Source organism: Chlorocebus sabaeus, chromosome 9 (assembly GCF_047675955.1).
Source record: "Chlorocebus sabaeus isolate Y175 chromosome 9, mChlSab1.0.hap1, whole genome shotgun sequence".
Classification (NCBI taxonomy): Eukaryota; Metazoa; Chordata; class Mammalia; order Primates; family Cercopithecidae; genus Chlorocebus; species Chlorocebus sabaeus.
This window is the reverse complement of record NC_132912.1, coordinates 90,375,178-90,397,430: the sequence shown is the minus strand read 5'-3', so window position 1 is coordinate 90,397,430 and position 22,253 is coordinate 90,375,178. Positions and strand designations below refer to the sequence as shown.

At 37.5% G+C, this 22,253-nt stretch overlaps 2 protein-coding genes across 3 annotated transcripts in view; both read right to left on the bottom strand.

Moving 5' to 3' along the window:
* Positions 1-22,253, bottom strand: part of MINPP1 (multiple inositol-polyphosphate phosphatase 1) — a 46,174-nt gene that overhangs the window by 8,936 nt on the left and 14,985 nt on the right. The window contains exon 4 of one of the 2 annotated variants that reach the window (XM_007963459.3): positions 22,081-22,214. The exons of the other annotated variant lie outside the window; for it this stretch is intronic. Within the exon in view, the coding sequence (XP_007961650.2) occupies positions 22,081-22,214 (134 nt within the window). The remainder of the gene's footprint in view (positions 1-22,080; positions 22,215-22,253) is intronic. 2 annotated transcript variants of the gene reach the window in all.
* LOC103216203 (cell growth regulator with RING finger domain protein 1-like) lies at positions 18,234-22,070 on the bottom strand. The gene is given in 2 exon segments (XM_007963458.3): positions 18,234-18,807; positions 18,947-22,070. Coding segments are annotated over 2 exon segments (990 nt in total). The 5' UTR covers positions 19,363-22,070.

The following is a 22,253-nucleotide window of genomic DNA, read 5'->3' as shown; positions in this document are numbered from 1 at the left end:
ATGTGGAGGTTCCTGGAGGGTGGTGTGGCTTTGGGAGGGCATGGAAGCTCCACATCCCTTCCCTCATACCTTGTTTTATGTGTCATTTGTATCCTCTGTTAATATCTTTTATACTAAACCGGTAAACATGTTTCCCTGAGCTCTGTGAGCCACTCCTGCAAATTAAGTGAACCCAAAGAGGGGGTTGTGAAAACCCCAACTTGAAGCCAGTCAGTCAGGAGTTCCAGAGGCCCAGACTTATAACTGGTGTCTGAAACGGGCAGGAGGCAATCTTGGGGACTGAGTCCTCAACCTGTGAGACCTGATGCTACGTCCAGGGAGATAGTATCAAAATTAGAGGATACCTAGCTAGTGTCTGCTGCTTATTGGTGGGGAACCCCCATCCTCCAACACTGGGTCGCAGAAGTTAATATAGTTTGGATGTTTGTCTCCTCTGAATCTCATGCTGAAAAGTGATCCCCAATGTTGAAGGTGGGACCTAGTGGGAGGTATTGAATCATGGGGACGGATCCCTCTTGAATGGCTTAGTGCCATCCTCTTGGTGATGAGTGACTTCTCAGTTAGTTCACATGAAATCTGGTTGTTTAAGAGTCTGGGGCCTCCCCCTTTTCTCTCTTGCTCCTTTCTTGCCATGTGATACCTGCTTCCCCTTTGCCTTCCGTCAGGATTGTAAACCTCCTGAGGCCCTCCCCAGAAGCAGATGCTAGAGCCAAGCTTCCTGTATAGCCTGCAGAACCGTGAGCCAAAATACACTTGTTTTCTTTATAAATTGCCCAGTCTCGGGAATTTCTTTATAGTATTGCAGAAATGGACTAACACAGAAAATTGGTACCAAGGTGTGGGGCATTGCTATAAAGACACCTGAAGATGTGGAAGTGCCTTTGGAACTGGGTAACAGGCAAAGGCTGGAAGAGTTTGGAGGGCTAAGGAGACAGGAAGATGAGGAAAAATTTGGAACTTCTGAGAGACTGGTTAAATGGTTGTGAAAATGCTGATAGGGATATGAACAGTAAGTCCAGGCTGATGAGGTTCCAGATGGAAGTGAGGATGTTATTGGGAACTAGAGCAAATGTTACCCCTGTCACATCCTAGCAAAGAACCTGCTGTATTGTGTCCCCTAGGGATACCTTCATCAATTTTTCCTCATCTTCCTATCTTCTTCTGAGCCCTCCAAACTCTTTCAGCTTAGAAATACCCTAGGGCACACAATACAGGGATCTGTGGAAGTTTGAACTTAAGAGTGATGGTCTAGGATATCTGGCAGAAGAAACTGCTTAGTAGCAAAGCATTCAAGATGTGGCCTGGCTGCGTCCAACAGCCAATGATCAAATATGGGAGCAAATAAATGACTTAAAGTTAGAACTTATATACAAAAGGGAAGCAGAGTGTAAAAGTTTGGAAAATTTTCAGTCGAGCCATGTGATAGAGAAAGAAAAAGTATTTTCAGGAGAAGAATCCAAGCAGGTTGTGGAGCAACCACCTGATAAAGAGGTTATCATGGCCAGGGCATGTTAGCTCATGCCTGTAACACCAGAACTTTGGGAGGTCAAGGCAGGAGGATCACTTGGCCCAGGAGTTCAAGACCACCCTGGGCAACAACGTTAGACCCCCCATCTCTACAAAAAATAAAATAATTAGCTGGGTGTGATGGTGCATGCCTGTAGTCCCAGCTACTTGGGGGCAGAGGTGGGAGGATTGTTTGAGTTTGAGGGGTCAAGGATGCAGTGAGCTATGATCATGCCACTGTACTCCAGCCTGTGTAACTGAGAAAAACCCTATTTCCAAAAGAAAAAAAAAAAGAGAGATTATCATGACTAAAACGGAACCAGGTGCTAATATCCAAGACAATGGGAAAAAGGCCTTGAAAGCATTTCAAAAATCTTTGAGGAATCCCTTCTCATCACAGGCCCAAGAAGCCTAGGAGGACTGAATGATTTCAGGGGCCAGGCACGGAGCATTGCTGCCCTGCCCAGCCTCAGGACACTGCTCCCCACATCCCAGTAGCTCTGGCTTCAGCTGTGGCTCAAAGGGCCCCAGGTACAGCTCAGGTCACAGTTTTAGAGAACACAAGCCACCATATGTCTTGGCGACTTCCATGTGGTATTAAGCCTGTAGGTGCACAGTATAAGAGTAAAGAAGGCTTGGCAGCTCCCATCTAAATTCCAGAGAATTTATGGGAAAGACTGGGTACCCACATAGAAGCCTGCCACAAGGGCAGAGTCTCTCCACAGAGAAACTCTTCTAGGGCAGTGCCAGGGGGAAACATCACAATGGAGTCCTGCCACAGAGTCCCCACCAGGGAACTGTACAGTGGAGCTGTGAGAAGGGGACTGCTGTCCTTCAGATCCAAGAATGGTAGAGCCATCAGAAGCTTGTAACCTCGGTGTGGAAAAGCTACAGGCATTCAACTCTAACCCATGAGGGCAGCCATAGGGGCTGCACCCTGCAAAGTCAGACACAGAGCTGCCCAAGGCCTTGGGAGCCCACCTTTGTACCAGTTTGCCCTGGATGTGGGATGGGGAATCAAAGGAAATTGTTTTGGAGCTTTAAGATTTAATGACTGGCTTGGCACAGTGGGTCACACCTACAATCCTAGTACTTTGGGAGGCCGAGGTGGGCAGATCACTTGAGCTCAGAAGGTCAAGACCGGCCTGGGCAACATGGCGAAACCCCGTTTCTACTAAAAATAGAAAAATTAGCCAGGCATGGTGGTGTACTCCTGAGGTTCTAGCTACTTGGGAGGCTGAGGTGGAAGAATCGCTTGTGCCAGAGAGGTCAAGGTTGCAGTCAGCTATGATCATGTCACTACATTCCAGCCTGGACCAACAGAGTGAGACTCTGTTTAAAAAAAGAGAGAAAAAGAAAAAAAAGAAAGAAAAAGAAAAAGAAAAAAAAAGATTTAACAACAGCCCTGCTGGGTTTCAGATTTGCATGGAGCCTACTGCCCCTTTCTTTTGGCCAATTTCTCCCTTTTGGAATGGGAGGTATACCGAATGTCTGTACTACCATTGTATCTTGGGAGTAAATAACTAATTTCTGATCTCACAGGCTCATAGGTGGAAGAAACTCATCTCCAGATGAGACTCCACAGACTTCAGACTTGCGACTTTTGAGTTAATGCTGGAATGAGTTAAGACTTGTGAAACTCTTGTGAAGTCATAATTGTATTTTGAAATGTGGGGATATGAAATTTGGGGGGCCAGGGTTGGAATGATATGGTTTGGATGTTTGTCCCCTTCCAATCTCATGTTGAAATGTGATTCCCCATGTTGGAGGTAGGGCCTGGTGGGAAGTGACCGGGTCATGGGAGAGGATCTCTCTCAAACGGTTTATCATCATCCCCTTGGTGATGAGTTCTTGCTCAGTTCGTTCATATGAGATTTGGTTGTGTAAAGGAGCCTGGGACCTCTTCCTTCTCTCACTTTCGCTCCTGCTCTCACCATGTGGTACACCGGCTCCCTTTTCCTTCCACCATGACTGGAAGTCTTCTGAGGCCCACACCAGAAGCAGATGCTGGAGCCATGCTTTTATAACCTGCACAACTGTGAGCCAATTCAACGTCTCTTCCCCAGCCTCAGGTATTTCTTCACAGCAACGCAAGAATGGACTAACGCAGAAGTTGTGCTGACTATTGTTGTGTTGTTGTGAAGTCAGAGGAAAAACAGGGTTTTTTTCCAAACAACTCTCAAAGAAGGAATACGTGAAACATCTAACTTATAACGATGAGGTATAAAATTCAAGAGGACTTAGCCAATAATTTTTCAGACATTTTAAACTATATGGTTCAAATCTAGGGCCCATTCATAGTTAAGAATTTCAGAATGCTCTTCTTATAAACAAGAATGACTAAGCATATAAACGAATTTCTATTTCATTGTTTGAAACTCAACTGGCAAAATATCAAACTCAGGTATATAAAAAACCAACTGCCTCCAGGGAATTATCTATTATCAAAAGAGCTTCCAAAGAGCTAATATACAATCCTTCTTCAACAGTTGTTTATGCTTATCCCTGTTTGCCCATATAAAAGGCTAACTCACATTTCTGTTTTATTTGACAAAGTTAAGTAGCATAGTGTCAAATGAAAAAACATATTATGTTTCTATGCCAAATATGTGGACTCCAAACATGGAGACTTGGATACCTTCAACTGGTAGAAGCTGAGACAGCCGTGGAGTTTGTGTGTGTGCACACATACAGTAGGGTTTGTTTGTTTTCATAACTTTTAAACACCCAAAACAAATTCATAAAAGTATTTATTTATGATCCAATTTTTACCAGAAGCCATTAAAGGTATGTGCCAGGACTGTATAAAGTAAATCAGTAATTTCTGTGAAGAAGTGATTTGGTCCCAAGTCTATGAACACACTGCTCTTTGCCGTATGTCACAATTTAATCTTAAAAGAGTCCAATCTGGTCTTAAGCCATCTCCTAGCTAACTGGAGTTCTTAAGCGTAACTCCAGTTAGTATATGCCCAATCACTATTTGAAGGAACCAAATCTCCAGTTTCTCCTTGAATATACCAAAGTCCCAAAGATGGTATGAGAACTTTTCTGGTTTCACTTCCAACCTTCTCCAACAAACCAAAGCTGGTCTATGAATAAGCCCAAAATACTGGCAACAATAAATGGGTATGAGTATGTGTATATGTCTGAATGAGGGAATAAGAAAGTGAGTGTGTGTGTGTGTGTGTGTGTGAGAGAGAGACAGAGAGAGAGAGAGAGAGAGAGAGAGACAGAGAGAGGAGAGACACACACACACAGAGAGAGAAACATAGGTATGTAGGTATAGGAGGGCAAAAAAGAGAACAAATGTGAAAGGAATTCCTTCTCGGTTGACACTCATAATTATGCTTTTCTTATATAAAACCCCTGCATATATTTTGTCATAAGACTGCTGAGAGCATAAAGACTGCTATATTTTATTTTATCTATGGTATCATGTGGCTTTGTCACTACCATTCAATAAACAGAGTTGTGAGGTTCAGGATACCATGACAGAAAGAACCAAGTTTTTCCTTTAACAGAAGAATAAGCTGAGAGAGGTGGCTCACACCTGTAATCCCAGCACTTTGGGAGGCCCAGATGGAAGAACTGCTTGAGCCCAGGAGTTTGAGACTAGTCTGGGAAACATGGAGAGACCTTGTGTCTACAAAAAAACCCCACAAAATTAGCCAGGTGTGGTGGTACATGTCTGTAGTTCCAGCTACTTGGGAGGCTGAGGTGTGAGGATCACTTGAGCCCAGGAAGTCAAGGGTACAATGAGCCATGATCATGCCACTGCACTCCAGGGTGTCAGAGTAAGACCCTGTCTCAAAACAAACAAACAAACAAACAAGCAAAAAATACAGGAAGATGTAAATGTTTTTTAAAGGAGGGCTGCCAAGGCAATCACTCAATGCTCACTGCATCTGTGATTCTTAACTTTCACAAAGGACATGAAACCATCTGAGAATCTAAGAAAATGGAACTTCGTACTAGAGAAAGGCATGTGGCCCATAAAAACTTGAAGACAGTTTCGGGATTTCAGACTCTATACCGCAAGAATCCCCGTGCTACATATTACAATGTGACATCTTGAGGAATAATATGTCTATAATTCTGTCCCATATTGGTTTGTGTCCCTAGAGTCATATATATTCCACAAAAGTCTGGTAATTTTGTCCTAATACTATATTTAAAATGTCTAAGCAGAATGAATATTTAACACCAAATTAAGAATAATTCAGATGTTCTGCATTCTGATCCAATTAGTCATAGTTCTCAAATTAACTTACATCTCCCATTACATTTTAATGACTATAATAGTCATTACAATTACTATTCTTTCTTTGAGACTCTTGGCAGAAGTATCCCAAAGAACAGGAATTATACCTTTAACTCTGCTCTCTCCCTGATAAAAATGCATTAAACTTGGAATGTTGCATTTTCCAAAAAGTGACAAAACCACTTGAAAAGATACATATTTTGCCTGAAAATGTAAACTATTAATACAAATATAAGAAAGCAAATGAGTAATCTATATAAATGTCTGGATAGAAATATACAGAATCATAATGTTTTAGGTTTGAGATCTGGTCAACCCTTCTTATTTTAGGAATAATAGTGCGAAATGATTAAGTGGATTACTGCAGTTCTCCAAATTACACCCCTCCTTTTACTTACAGAAATTGGTGAGGAGATTTTACTATGTCTTCAACCAAAAACAAAGTTTAAGTCTAAAATCCTGTCTTTTAATGAGGGTTGATAACTATGTGTGTGTTCAAAGTAGATAAAGGATACAAAGCAACTACTTCAAGTCATTCAAAAAGCTCAACCATTAAAAGAACTAATAATTGCATGTTCTCCCCCCAAATGTACTCAGCTAGATCCTTCTAAGCTGTTAATTCACGTTTCGCACCTAATTGATGTTATGCAAAGTATGTTTTTAAACATGATTCAGGAATATCAAATACAGCTTTACACAACTCATGTAATTCCCATATTTATGTAAGTATACAAATAAGCAACATGAACTGCCAGATGCTTTGGGAAGAAAATTACCAGAAAAAAAATTTTTGTTAAGTCTTCCACATCTAATTGAAACATCAGTTCCAGGGAGTATTTGGAGAAGCATCAATCCAACAGCTTAACATAAATCAGGAACGAAAATGACTCAAGTATGACATTTTTCTTCCTGAAGCAAAAATCACTGAAACAGTTTCCACTTCCGGTCAAGACAGAGTAACAGGGACCAGATTTACTGTCCTACCTTAAACTATCAGAAAGCTGAACAAAATACACAAAGTTTCAGACACTCAACAATGGTCATAGTATGAGAAAAAGGCGGCAAAGGAGGTGACTCCAACAACTGCCCCTGCTTACTGCCAAGTTTCCAGACTATGGCACAGGAAGGGGACGCCCAAACAGCTCGGAAGTCACCCTGAGCAAATGAGATGGGAGTGAGAATTTAGGGAGGCCACACTGGCTGAATTCACAGGAAGAGTACCTGAGAAGAGAGTGCTGCAGACCAGCCCGGGCTCCCTCAAGTTTTCAGCTGGCACTGAACAGCACATGCATATGAGAAAACTATCCAAATCCCGGAGAAAAAACATTGAAAAGGAATAGGTAAAAATTAGCAGAGTTAATTACAGATTACTCCTATCTATTATCCCAGTGACTCAGGAAGCAGAAAGGAAGGATTGCTTGAGCCCACCAGGAGACCAACCTGGGCAACACAGCAAGAAAAATAAATTAAAAAAATTTTTAAATTTATTTAAAAAATAAATTAAAAAAATTTTTAAATTTATTTAAAAAATAAATAAATAAAAAGTTCCATGTATTAAACATTTTTTAAGGATTAGCCAGGCATGGTGGTATATGCATGTGGTCGCAGCTACTTGGGAGGCTGAGGTGGGAGGACTGCCTGACCCTCAGGAGGCAGGGAGGTTGAGGCTGTAGTGAGCTATGATCGCACCACTGTCCTCTGGCCTGGGTAACAGACCCCGTCTGAAAAAAGAAAAAACAATTCCCAAAGCTAACACACAAAAAAGAATAGTTTTCGCACAAGCTAGAGTGGGAAAACCTCAAAATACACAGGGTACATATAAACACTCAGGGTGAAATGCCTCAATAATGGGGCAAAATCAGTCCATTAATATATATAATTTTTTTTAAAAAAAGGCAAACCATAGACTAAGATAACGTATTTCTAGGCATAAATCTGACAAAGGACTGTACCTAGACAACACACACACACAGAACAGTAATAAAGATAACCCAATTAAAAAGCAGACAAAATATTTAAAGACTTCACTGAAGTAGATATATAGACGTAAATAAGCACATGAAAAGATGCTCAGTATCACTGATCATTATGAAAATGCAAACTAAAACCACAACAAAGTACTACTACACACCCATTAGAATGGTTAAAATTAAAAAGGTCTGCCATATCAAGTGTTGGCAGGATGTGGAACAACTGAAACTCTCATATATTGGTGGGAAAAGCTTGGCAGTTTCTTAAAAGTGAAAACTACGGTCGGGCACAGTGGCTCATGCCTGTAATCCCAGCACTTTGGGAGGCCAAGGCGGGAGGATTATCCGAAGTCAGGAGTTCGAGACCAGTCTGGCCAACATGATGAAACGCAGTCTCTACTAAAAATACAAAAATTAGCTGGGCGTGGTGGCACATGCCTGTAATCCCAACTTCTTGGGAGGCTGAGCCAGGAGAACTGCTTGAGCCCACAAGACAGAGGTTGCAGTGAGCCAAGATTGTGCCACTGCACTCCAGCGTGGCCAACAGAGTGAGAGTCTCGAGGAAAAAAAAAAAAAAAAAAGTGAAAAATACACCTACGTAAGACTCAGTCATTCCATCTAATTAGACAGGTTGCCAAGAAATCAAAACATAACATACAAAGATCACAAGTATTCAGAAGCATTATTTGCAATAGCCTTACAACTGTGAATAACCAAATGTCCATCAAAAGGTGAACAAACGGTGGTGGATCTGTATAACAGAATACTACTTGGTCTTGAAAAGGAATGAACTATTAGATTCATCAACAGCACAGGTGAATCTTACAATCACTATGCTGGGTGAAAGAAGCCCAACAAAAAAAATATTCACTATGATTTCATTATATAAAATCCTAGAAAATACAACTTAATGTATAGTGACAGAAAGTCTATCAGTGGTTACCTGAAAATGGGGGTAGAAAGTGAATTAGAAAGGGTCACAAAAAAACTTGGATGTGATGGATATTTTATCTTGACTATGGTGATGGTTTCAGGGGTGTATATATATGTAAAAACTGACCAAACTGTATACTTTAATATGTATAGTTGACATGAATTATACCTCAATCGGGTTATTAAAAAACACATCAAAACAATTACTAAGGGCTGATATGCTGATATTAGTGAAAGAAAAGTCTTTGGTAGCCTACTTCAAACACTCCTTATAAAGCCTTCACCAAACCCCAAAGAGTTCAAATTAATTCTCTCTCAGTAATTTTGTTTTTATCTGTTTTAGTGCTATTGTACTCGTTCTCCAAACTGTGTTTGGAGACAATTTCAATGCATTCATCTTTGTATACCCTCTGTTGCCAGTCAAATAACCTGAACATAGCGGGTACTCAAAAATAACCTGGAAAAAGCTGTGTATTTATTTCAATAGATTTGTCTAAATATTCCTGAAAAATAACAATAGATTTTACTTGTCTATGTTCTAATTAAGGAGAGAGATGTTTAAGTGTAAACCTCAGAATACGTGGAACTTATTTAAAATTAACACAAATAACTAAAGCAGAAATAGGAACAATCTTATTTTATTTATTTATTTATTGAGAGACAGGGTCTTGCTCTGCTGCCCAAGCTGGAGTACAGTGGCACGATCATGGCTCACTGTAGCCTCGAGCTCCCAGGCTCAGGTGATCCTCCCACCTCAGCCTCCTGAGTAGCTGGGACTACAGGCACATGCCACCACACCTGGCTAATTTTTTTTTTTCTTTTGTAGAGGTAGGGATTGCCCCTGCTACCCAGGCTGGTCTCAAACTCCTGGGTTCAAGCGATCCTCCTGCCTTGGCCTCCCGAAGTGCTGGGATTACAGGTCTGAGCCACCACGCCCAGCCAGGAAAAATTTTAAATCAGCATCTAGATGACAGGTAAAGTATACTGTTTTTCTCTGGCATAGATAACACCCTATTTAATAGCTTATTTCCCAACACTGTCTAACTCAAACCATCAAATTAACTTTGGTATTTTACATTTTCATTCCCACATAGGCCTTTGCTCAATACTCTTCTTCCTTGATGTCTTCCTTATTCTTTCCTAGCCAAATTTTGCCTGGAATGATTGTCATGATGGTATTAATAACAATTAATAAAATACTTAGTAATTGTGTAAAGCATAGTGGTAAAAGATAAGTGTGTCTTTACATGTATTTGTGTGGTACACATACATACATGAACACAGAACTCCAGTCAACCTTCTCAACATCTTGAAACATGAGTATTACCTGAATTTTAAAGATGACCAAGTTTTGGTTAGGAAATGCTGAACAAGGATTTGAATTTTAATAATCCTATACCAATGTAAATTCCATCCCACTACAATGTCAATGATTAAGGCTCACCTTACATCTTACCTCCACACAGAAGTCATTTCCAACTACCACGAACTGCAGAGATTGACTTACTTTCCCAAGCATCCTTTTGCTTTTGACTAAATTGTTTTCTTAAGGCATCTTCCTTACTAGACTGAGAGCCCCTTGGATGTAGGGGGTATAACTTCTTATCCTGTTTACGTATTCCCAATGCCTAGCACTATGACCACACACTGTATGTGCTCAAAAACTGCTTGCTGAATTGAAATGAACTGAGCCTTTAGTTATGGAATAATGAAATCATTTCCTAACCTCTTATGTGGTAGAAGCATTTCTTCTATAGAATCTCTGACACAGTCATCCAGATTCGACTAACATACTTCTAAAACAGGAAACTTACTACTTCACAAAACAGCCTATTCTATTGATTTAACAGGTATTAAAAAGTTGTGGGGTTTTGTGTTTGAGGTTTCTTTTTTAAAAATAATAACTGAAAAAAGATTTGCCTCCCCGTTCTACTGTTGGGGTCAGCACAGAGTAGGTATACTCTCCAACTATGGCAAGAACAGATATGACAATAGATTTAAGAGTAATCCTTAAAAAACTGGATACAATTCAACAAGAATAGTTTAAAAAAATGTACAAAGGTAAAATAATTGTGTAGATATAATGAATAACAACTTAGTAGACCTACAATCTAGTGATAGTCAAAAAGTGTCTATTCAAAAGGCAGCTGGACATTTGAATATAAATTCAGGGAACAGCCAGGATAGTTATATAAACTTTTACTTATTAATATTTAGCCAGTATGTGGCCGGGCACTGTGGCTCACACCTACAATCCTGTAATCCCAGCACTGTGGGAGGCCAAGGCAGGCAGATCACCTGAGGTTAGGAGTTCAAGACCAGCCTGGCCAACATGGTGAACCCCTGTCTCTACTAAAAATACAAAAATTAGCTGGGCATGGTGGCAGGTGCCTGTAATCCCAGTTACTTGGGAGGCTGAGGCATGAGAATCACTTGAACCTGGGAGGTGGAGGGTACAGTGAGCCGAGATGATATCACTGCACTCCAGCCTGGGGGATACATCAAGACTCTGTCTCCAAATAAAAAAAAAAAAAGAAAGAAAATATTTAGTCAGTATCTTTCAACACTAAAGAGATTCCTAGCACTGAAAAGATTCCTGATACCCCTGGCTAAACTCCATGGAACTGTGACTTCAAAAAATTGGCAAAAAGACCTAGAATTGGCATACATTTCTAAGAACTTTAAAGAAGCAAGTTTCCCCTGTTACAATGGGCTAATTGACTAAATAACTAAAATCACTTGGTGTCACTACACATTTATCTCAATACTGCCATCTTACGTTAACATATGGGACTACACAGCTTTAAAATATAGACTATGAAATCTGAAAATATCAATGATTTGAAACCCAACAAAAAGGTAGAAAAAAAGGTTAACACTGAGAGTTGAGGTATTTAGTAACAGTAAAAAATATTTTTGTAGTAATTAATTTAAAATGGAAGATCTCATGAGGCAAGTAATTATAGACCCAAAATAAATCTTACTTCGAGAAAACATGAAGTAACTTGTTGAATTCCCCGAATCCAAAAAGATTAAATTAACAGATATATGGGGAAGGAGACAGTAGAATAAAATCTAGAGGTAATTCATTTCTTCAGTAAATTAGATCTGCTTTTCTAATCACAGCTGCTTAAATAGAAATATCTGCTTGAATTTGCTGGTTTTAACTTTAATCCCATTACTATAGTGATGGTGCAAAAAGGAAAATAAAAGTCAAGTTCCTAATAAAATCAAGGAGCTGAATTTCAAGGGCCGGTTATATTTAACTGAAAATTTAACAATTTGCAATCTTCCATTTCATTTTTTCCATGAAGTAAAACCATGCTATTAAAATCATGTCAAAAAAAAATTCAGTGGCACTGAAGAATGTCTCTGATTTAATGTTTATATATATATATATAATCTGTATACATATTAACATTCCAACAAGGGGGTAGGGGTGGGATGGAGAAAGCAAAAAGTAGCCTGGGAACTTGGGAATTATGTGAAAGTCTTTTTGTCAGAAAATATGAATGTCAAAATACTCATTTATGAACTCTAATTCCAAATTTAACAAAAGGATTTAAGTCATGTACAAAAAAAAAAAAAAAGGCTAATGTTCTGATAAAAGAGATCAGGAAAAATACAAAGATAAATAATCTATTAAAATCTTATTATTCTACCACACTGGAGAAAAGCAGTTAAGTGGGAACTCTGTACTTTCTACTCAATTTTCCTGTGAACCTAAAATTACCTTTAAAAGTCCATTAATTAAAAACAAACAAACAAACAAACAAAAAACAACTTACTTGCTCCTTGCTGAGCATATATTGATTTTCTTCACCAGCACTGCTCACAGCATTGGTCAATCTGTTTTTAGGAGAGAAATCTGACAGAAGTCTCAAACTATACTTTCTTCTCCTTTCCTATTTTAAGATTTAATCTTAATTCAGCGAAATAAGTATCTTTTAAACCCCTCATCAGTCTTTTAGTACAGAGATACCCAGTCCCAGGAAACCATCTGCCAGTTTCTCCATCATCACTCACTGCTGAACAATGTTTGTTGATTCCTTCTTCAGTTACAACAAGAGGCAGTGGTCAAAACGATTTCCTGTCTTAAAGGGTCAAACTCCCTCTTTCAACTTCTCACATTGTTTCACAATCTTACACTTTTATTTTCTCTAGACTGTAAAAGACACAGTGCAATGACTTTGCCTCACTCATTACTGCCTGACATACAAACATAGTAGTTGCTTTGTTGAATGAATATTCTTTTCAATCCACAAGAAAAGGCATACTCATTCAAAAGAAGTAAAAATGTTTTCCATCTTGCAATGTAGTTTAATAAATGAGGCCATAAAGTTTGAAAAGAGTAAGTCTTACAAAGTACTCGTTTTCATTATTTGAACAATTGCCAAGGGGGTTGGGGGTGGTGGAAGGGAAGGGTGTGTGAATATCTGAAAAAGACACTAAGGACATGTTTGGGCCAGAGAACTATCACATATAATATTAATACCATGTCAGCATATCATATTATATTAAGTGCTTTAATAAATATTATCTCACTTGATTATCACAATTCTATGAGTCAGGTGAGGTACAGGTTGAGTATTCCTTGCCCAAAATGTTCAGGACCATAAATCTTTTGGATTTCAAATTTTCTCAGATTTTCAAATATTTATATATATATAATCTTGAGGATGGTACCCAAGTCTAAACATGAAATTCATTTATGTTCCATATACACCTTTCACACATAGCATGATGGTTATTTTATACATATTTTAAAGAATTTTGTGCATGAAACAAAGTTTCAACTACAACCCATCACATGAGGTCAGATGTGGAATTTTCAACTTGCCGCATCATGTCTGCACTCAGAAAGTTTTGGATTTTGGAGCATTTCGAATTTTCAAATTAAGGCTAGGCATCATTCTTCATTCCTCTTTTCCAAAGTGAGGAATCTGCAGCATCCATAAAGCTGGACCAGGAGTCAAAACAAATCCAAGCATCTGCCTACTACGTCATATTGCCTCTACACCACAGAACTGCACCTACTGCCACAAGCCATGCATGAAAATTTGCCTCATTATCTTCTCAGTTTATTAAAATACCATCAGCTACTAGCTAACAGAAATGGAGTGCTCAATTAGTTGCATTTTTCCCTCTGTAATTTATTTGTAGGTGAGATAAGCAAATTTTTCAAAAAATCAAGATGAACAAAAACATGGTATAGTCATACAAAGGAATATTATTCAGCCATGAAAAAGAATGATACATGCTACTGCTACATGTACAACATGGAAGAACCTTAAAAACATGATGCTAAATCAAAAAAGCCTGTCACAAAGAACCACATATTGTACCATTCCATTTATATGAAATGTCCAGAATACACCAATCCATACAGACAGAAAATATATTAGTGGTTGCAGGGGATGGCGGAGTGAGGGTGAATGGAGAGTGACTTCTAAGGTGCAGCATATAGAATTTCTTTTTGAGGTGATGAAAATGTTCTAAAGTTGCAGTAGTGATGGTTGTGCAACTCTGTGAATATACTAAAACACTGAATTGTGCACTTTAAGTAGGTAAACTGTATATGATCCAGGCATTACCTCATCTTGTTGTGCTTTGATTTATTGTGCTTCGTAGATTCTGCATTTTGCCACAAATGGAAGGTTTGTGGCAATCCTGAGTTAAGTAAGGCCATCCGTGTAATTTTTCCAACAGCATGTGCTCACTTTGTGCATCACATTTTAGTAATGTATCACATTTTAGTAATTACCACAATATTTCAAAGTTTTTTATTATTATTACTATTATTATTGTAGTATCTGTTATGGTGATCTGTGATCAGTGATCTTTGATGTTACTTTTGTAGTTGTTTTGGGGTGCCATGAACCCCACCCATGTAAGATGGTAAATTTAACTGATAAATGTTGTGTATGTTCTGACTGCTCCACCGACCAGCCATTCTCCATCCTCCTCCCTCTCCTCTAGCCTCCCTATTCCCGGAGATACAATACTGAAATTAGGCCAACTAATAATCCTACAATGGCCTCTAAGGGTTCAAATAAAGCAAGACTCACACATCTCTCACTTTAACTCAAAAGCTAGATATGATTAAGCTTAGTGAGGAAGGCATGTCCTAAGCTGAAATAGGCCAAAAGCTAGGTCTCTTGGGTCAGTTAGCCAAGTTGTGAATGCAAAGCAAACGTTCTTGGAGGAAATTAAAAGTGCTACTCCAGTAAACACATGGATAAGACAGTGGAAGAATGTTATTGCTAATAGGAAGAAAGTTTCAGTAGTCTGGTAGAAGATCCACACAGCTGCAACATTCCCCTTAGCCAAAGCCTAATCCAGAGCAAGGCTCTAACTCTCCTCAATTCTGTAAAAGCTAAGAGGTGACAAAGATGCGAAAGAAAAGTCAGAAGCTGGCAGAGATTGACTCATGAGGTTTAAGAAAAAAAGTTATCTTCATAACACAAAAATATAAGGTGAAGCAGCAAGTCCTGATGTAGAAACTGCAAGTGATCCAGAAGATCTAGCTAAGATAATTGAAGGTCACTATACTAAGCAGATTTTCAATGTAGACAAAACAGCCTTCTTTTGGAAGAAGACACCATCTAGAACATCAATGTCTCGCTTCAAAGCATACGATGATTCTCTTGTTAGGGGATAATGCAGCTCCTGACTTTAAGTTGAAGCCAATGCTCACTGGTCATTCCAAAAATTCTAGGGCCCATAAGAATTACACTAACTCTACTCTGCCTGTGCTCTATAATTGGAACAACAAAGCCTGGATGACAGCACATCTGTTTTTATATAGCATGGTTTACTGGCTATTTGAAGCCTACTATTGAGACCGCTTGCTCAGAAAGAAAGATTCCTTTCAAAATATTACTGCTCATTGACAATACACTTGGTCATTCAAGAGCTCTGATGCAGATGTACAAGGAAATTAATGTTGTTCTCATGTCTGCTAACACAAAATCTATTCCGCATCCCATGGATCAAGTAGTAATTTTTATTTCATTTAAGAAATAAATTTTAAGAAATTTATTATTAAGAAATAAATTTGAGAAATATTTAAGAAATAAATTTCGTATAAAAGAGAAATATTATTTATTTAAGAAATAAATGTCATAAGGCTATAGCTGTCATAGACAGTGATTCCTTTAATGGATCTGGGGAATGTAAACTGGAAACCTCCCAGAAAGGTTTCACCACTCTAGATGCCATTAAGAATATTTGTAATTCATGGGAGGAGGTCAAAACATCAACATTAACAGGAGTTTGGAAGAGGCTGATTCCAGCCCTCATGGATGATAGGAAGTAGCTGCAGATGTGGTGGAAATAGCAAGAAAATTACAAATGGTGCCCAAAGACATGACTGAATTACTGCAATATTATGATAAAACTTGAATACGTGAGGAGTTGCTTCTTAGGGATGAACAAAGTGGTTTCTTGAGATGAAATCTACCCGTGGTGTAGATATTATGAATATTGTTGAAATGACAACAAAGGATTGAGAAAGTTGACAAAGCACTGACAGGCTTTTAGAGGACTGACTCCAATTCTGAAATACGTTCTACTGTGGGTAAAATGCTATTAACGAATGCATGAAAGAAAGAGTCAACTGATGCAGCAAACCTCATTGATATTTTCTTTTATAATAAATTGCCACAGCCACCCCAGCCTTCAGCAACCACCACTCTCATCAGTCAGCAGCCATCAACACCTGAGGCAAGACCCTTTACCCGCAAAAAGATTACAACTCTCTGAAGGCTCAGATGATCATTAGCATTTCCTAGTAATAAAGCATTTTTAAATTAAGGTATGTATGTACTGTTTTTTAAGACAAAATGCTGTTGCATGCTTATTATAGTATAAACATAACTTTTATATGTACCAGGAAACCAAAAAAATTGTGTGACCCCCTTCATTGTGATACTCACTTTTTTGCAGTGGCCTGGAATTGAAATTGCAGTATCTTTGAGACATGCCTGCATATGAATTATTTCTCAAACTGTTTTAAAAAATAATGACCCTATGACACTGTAAAATCCTTAATTTAAAAAATTCAATTATTTTCTAATATATTGCACATCAACTCAGGGAAGTGATCTAATAATTTTAAAACATTTTCAGTAATTATGTCATAAGCATTTTGGTGTTGCCTTGTAAAAAAAAAATTTACTAATTCAGAAAAATGGAGTCTTCTTTAAAAAAATTTTTTCCACTTTTACCAAAAAATTATTTCATTCCATTTTTTAAATACTTTTGTTAAATACTCAGATTAAGTTTTACTGAAGCATAACTACCAATTTTAATTAGAGAGTTAGATATCTTAACAAACGTATACAGCTGTGTGCGTAATCACCACAATCCAGTTTGGGAAAACTTGGACCACCTAAAAAGTTCTCTATGCTCAGCTGGGTGCAGCGGCTCATGCCTGTAATCCCAACACTTTGAGAGACCAACGGGAGAGGACTGCTTGAGCCCAGAAGTTTGAAACTAGCCTGGCAACACAGTAACACCTCGCCTCAAAAAAATTTTTGTTTTTTAATTTAAAAGGTTCCCTGTGCCCATCCCTGCTCCTACCTCCAGACCCAGGCCACCAACGATTTGCTTTTGTCTTCAAAGTTTTGTGCTTTTTAGAAATTTCAAACAAACAGAATCATTCAGTATATAGTCTTATGTATCTGGCCTCTCTCATTTGGCATGTTTCTGAAGTCATCCATTTGGCTGACTATCAGTAGTTCATTCTTTTTTAATTGCTGAGTGGTATTCCATCATATGTATGTACCACGTGTTTATCCATCTATCAGTTGATGGGCACTTGAGCTGTTTATAGCTATCATGTTTTTAGCTATCACGAATAACACTGCTGTAACCATTGACATGAGTCTATGTATAGACACATATATTCATTTCTATTTGGTAGATACTTAGGAATAAATTTGCTTAGTCGTATAGATACATGTTTGACATTTCTTTTTATCTATATCTTGTATTTATGATTTAAGAACGAGTATTTAAAAACTATGACCTGTATTTATGTAACTATAAGGGAGATTAGAAACCAAACAGATGGATATTTATAAAAACTGGTATTTCAGGAAAAGATTTAAAGAAGCTCATTCCAACTCCTTTGTATAAACTAGGGAACACACAATTACTTTAAGCAGAATTAAGTTTTTTCTTAATTGCTCTCCAGATTACATCAAAGGTAAAACATTTAGTGATCTTAAGGCTTTAACTTCCTCAAATTTTCAATGGATTGCCTTTCAGAATGATTTTTCTAATTAACGTGAGAGGAAATCTAGCTAAAAGGCCAAACTCTTAGATTCTTTTCAAGAGTTGAATGAATTTTTATGTATCAACACAGATGGATTTCAGTATTCACTCACTAAGCAGAAAGGAATAATTAATTTTTATCATCCATGTACCATACAAATATGAAGTTAAAATAGAATTTTCATTGATGGCCAATACTGTAGATTCCATGATATAATGAATTCCAAGATCATCAATTTCTGCATCTTTAGTAGAAAGTGTAATTTTTCAGTGTTACAATGTCTTCAAAGAGTCTGCAGTTTGTCTTTATCTTGCTCTTTTTGACTGCAAAGTGCAAAAGATTCCTGAACAAACTATCTGCACATTGGGCACTGCTGAAAATACTTCACACAGCCATCACACAGGCAGGTGTGTCTGCATGGTAAGAGCACCCAGTTCACAGTCCCATTCTGGCAAACAATACAGTCCTTGCTGTTCTCCGATGGCTCAACTTCACTTTTAGAGAGTCTCACCTTTTCCAACAAACTTCTGTCTGTGTTTTTTTCTTCTGAAGAGGAATAGTTGGAGGGAGTGAAATTATTATTTGCAGACATGAAAAGTTGTTTAAGATCATGAAACTGACCTTGAGCCAAGAGTAAATATTGATACAGTATTGTGCAGGATAGTTTATAAGTCCTATCAGGAATATGAATCACTGACACCATGGAAATAATATCATAAATTTCCCGGTCATCCTCATCAGCTAAGGTCAATAGCGCTACCAATGGATAGTGAGATGTGGGCACTGTGCCAAAGTCTTCAATTTTATTATCTCTTGGTAACCGGCAATATATTTCTTCTTTGCTATCCTTTTTAATACTTTTTGAAAATGTAAAGGCAAATTGCCACTATAACCATAAGAACAAAAATATACCAAAAATGATCAATAAGTTAGCAACACTTTATCCATAAGTCGTCTAATTTTCAGTGCTGATGGGTATACCTGATAAAATGATACAAATACTGTTCCTGATATTCACTATACAGAGGATCTTCTAATGCTTGGGGAGTGCTTATTCTGAAGCAATAAACATGCTTCTGCAGAGCTTCATATAATTTTTGAACACTGCACCCCCAGTAGCATGTAAGGAGACTATCTTCAAGGCAATCTGTTGTCAAGGTTATGCCAGTTGTAACTGAAGCTGAAGATGGATTAGTGATCTCTAAGCCAAAAGGATTCTTGACTTGTCTCATTTGCTTTTTGAAAACTCTTGTGCTGAACTGGGTCTCTTCTGAATTTCTCAGAATTACTGGAACATCCCAACCAAACCATCCCAATACCAGAACGGTAGTCACGACGAAGCAGGTAAAGACCACCGTGATGTAGAAAAGCGGTGAGTATTCATAAAGCGTTACCAGAAACACCGCAGCCATCAGGGTCTCGCTCTGGATAGAGCCAGGCTCAAGCCGCGTAGCCCAGCCCAGCCCAGCCCGACATGTTTGACTTTTTAAGAAACTACAAAACTTTTCCCAAGGGGCTATACAATTTTATATTCCTAGCAGCAATGTATGAGGTTTCTAGTTTCTTCACATCTCACCAACACTTCAGACAATCTCTTTTTTATTTTAGCTAATTTAGAGGATTCATTAGTGGTACTTCACTGTGGCTTCAATATCTAACGACAGTGAACAACCCTTCATGTGCTTGTTTGCCATCCATACATCTTCTTTAGTGAAATCTGTTCAAATCTTCTGCCCTTCTAAAAACTGGTTGTTTTGGTATAAGTTGTAATTGTCTGCATATTCTGGATTCAATCCTTAATCATGTATGCTTTGCAAACACTTTCTTCAAATATTTGGCTTGGTCTTCTCATTTTCTGAATAGTGTCTTTTGAAGTAAAAGGTTTTAAATTCTGACGTTCATTTTAATCAACTTTCTTTTTTTTTTTTTTTTTTTTTTTTTTTTTTTGAGTTTTGCTCTGTTACCCAGGCTGGAGTGCAGTGGTGCGATCTTGGCTCACTGTAACCTCTGCCTCCAGGGTTCAAGCGATTCTCCTGCCTCAGCCTCCAGAGTAGCTGGGACTACAGGCGTGCAACACCATGCCTGGCTAATTTTTGTATTTTTTGTAGAGACAGGGTTTCGCCACGTTGGCTAGGCTGGTCTCAATCTCCTGGCCTCAGGTGATCTGCCAGCCCAGCCTAGCCTCCCAAAGGCCGATTACAGGCATGAGGCACCACACCCAGACCATTTTATGAACTTCTGTTAGCAGATCACACTTTTGGTGTTACATCTAAGAAATTCTTGCCTAATCCAAGGTCATGAAGATTTACCCCTAGGTTTTCCTGAGAGATTTATAGTTTTAGTTCTTATATTTAGGTCACTGCCCCTGTATTTTCTTTAAGAAATTTTACAGTTTTATATATCACTTTAAATAATCTGTTTTTGTGTACAGTGTGAAGGGTCTAGGTGTCATTTTTTGAGAAGATGTATATCCAATTGTTTCAGTACCATTTGTTGAAAATACTACCCTTTTCCCCAATGTATTAGCTTGGCATCTTTGTCAAAAATCAATTTACCATATATATCTGAGTTTATTTCTTGATTCTATTTTATCCTATTGATCTATTAATATTTGACTATTAATATAGCTTTATATAAGTTCTGAAGTCTGGTGCTTTAAGTCCCTATGTTCCTTCTCAAAATTATTTTAGCTCTTCTAGGTCCTTTAAACTTCTGCATATATTTTAGAATTAGTTTCTCAATTTCTATAAAAAAAAAGGTACTGAGATTTCTGATAGAGAATCTACAGGTTACTAATTTGGGTTTTCCAATCCATAAAAATTATATATATTTCCTTTATTTGGGTCATTTTTCTGAAATGTTTTATAGTTTTCAGTATACAGAAATACTTCTTTTAAAACACCAATGATAAACTTCTTAAAGCACTAAATTGAAGATAAAATAAAATAGCAAACATTATTTTAAAATCTTCCAAACACAGTTTTAAGTTTATCATACCTCATATCCAAAAGCAAGACAAGCAATGAACAAATAATAAAGATATATTATCTCATAAAGTCTAAGGGTTATAAACCATTCATAAAATTGAGCAGGAAAAAAGTTAACTCCTATTTCAAAGGTACTTGCCTTGAATGAAATCGCCACACAACTTTTTGGTAGCAGAAACTAAATACTCAATTTGGTTTTTCTTCCTGAACTCCCAACAAACTCAAGAAATTTCCACAAACTAGAGTCATATCCACAAACAAAATATATTTTTGTAAATAAAATGTAGTACTGGAAACACAATGAAACACACCATCTCTAGTTTTTTTCTATCTCAATTTTTAGAGCATGATTTTTGTCTCCAATTTTAAGTGTATAAGCCTTCACTGAAGCAAATCTGACAAATAAAATGGAATTGAGGTTCTATCAAAGGTTCAAGTCTTGAAAAATTATTTTTAATTGATTATAAATATTAACAAAAGTTTTTCTCTTTCAAAGTAAAAACATTTCGCACATTCATAGCAGGAGCCACATAGAGTTCACAATTACACTATTTATAATAGCTAAAGATAGGAACTATCTAAATGCCCACCGACAAGAGTACATGGCATAAATTATGGTGTATTCACATTATTGAATATTGTACTATAGTGAAAATGAACTACAGCTATATGCAATAATATGCTGAATATTAAAAACATAAAGTTGACAGGGGGAAACAAAGCAATGTCCAAAAGACAATAAGCAGTATGATTCCAAGAAAAACTAAATACGTTATTTGGGCAGCAATACATTAATAATATAAACCATTTTAAAGAGGCGAAGGAATGACAAATACAAAATTCCAAAGAGTAGTTTCTGGAGAAAGGAAGAGCAAGAGGAGGCAGGAAAACGGAACAGTTGAGGAACACATAAGTAAACAAATCCAAGTTATTATTAATATTGTAGTTCTTGGGTAGAGTGGAAGGTTTCATATGTTTTATAACTTACACATGTTATCTAATTCTTTCGTATCACATTACATTAAAAAATATTTTTTAAAACACAAGCAAAAACTATTTTTTAAAATTATTCATTATAAAAAATTTTCCAGAAGTTTAATAGTAAACTCAAAATGTACTTCAAAGTTTTTAGAAAGTTCTTACCTTTGTTTCTGTTCAACTGCTTTGTCCAAATGCTGAAAGATATCCTGAAACAAGGTGCAGCTGGATCGACTGTTAATAGTATACCCATATCCTCTTTTCCAATATTGTTTCAGATCATTTAAATACTCTAATACCTAAAAAAAATTTAAAAATCATTTCTAATATATTTTCAA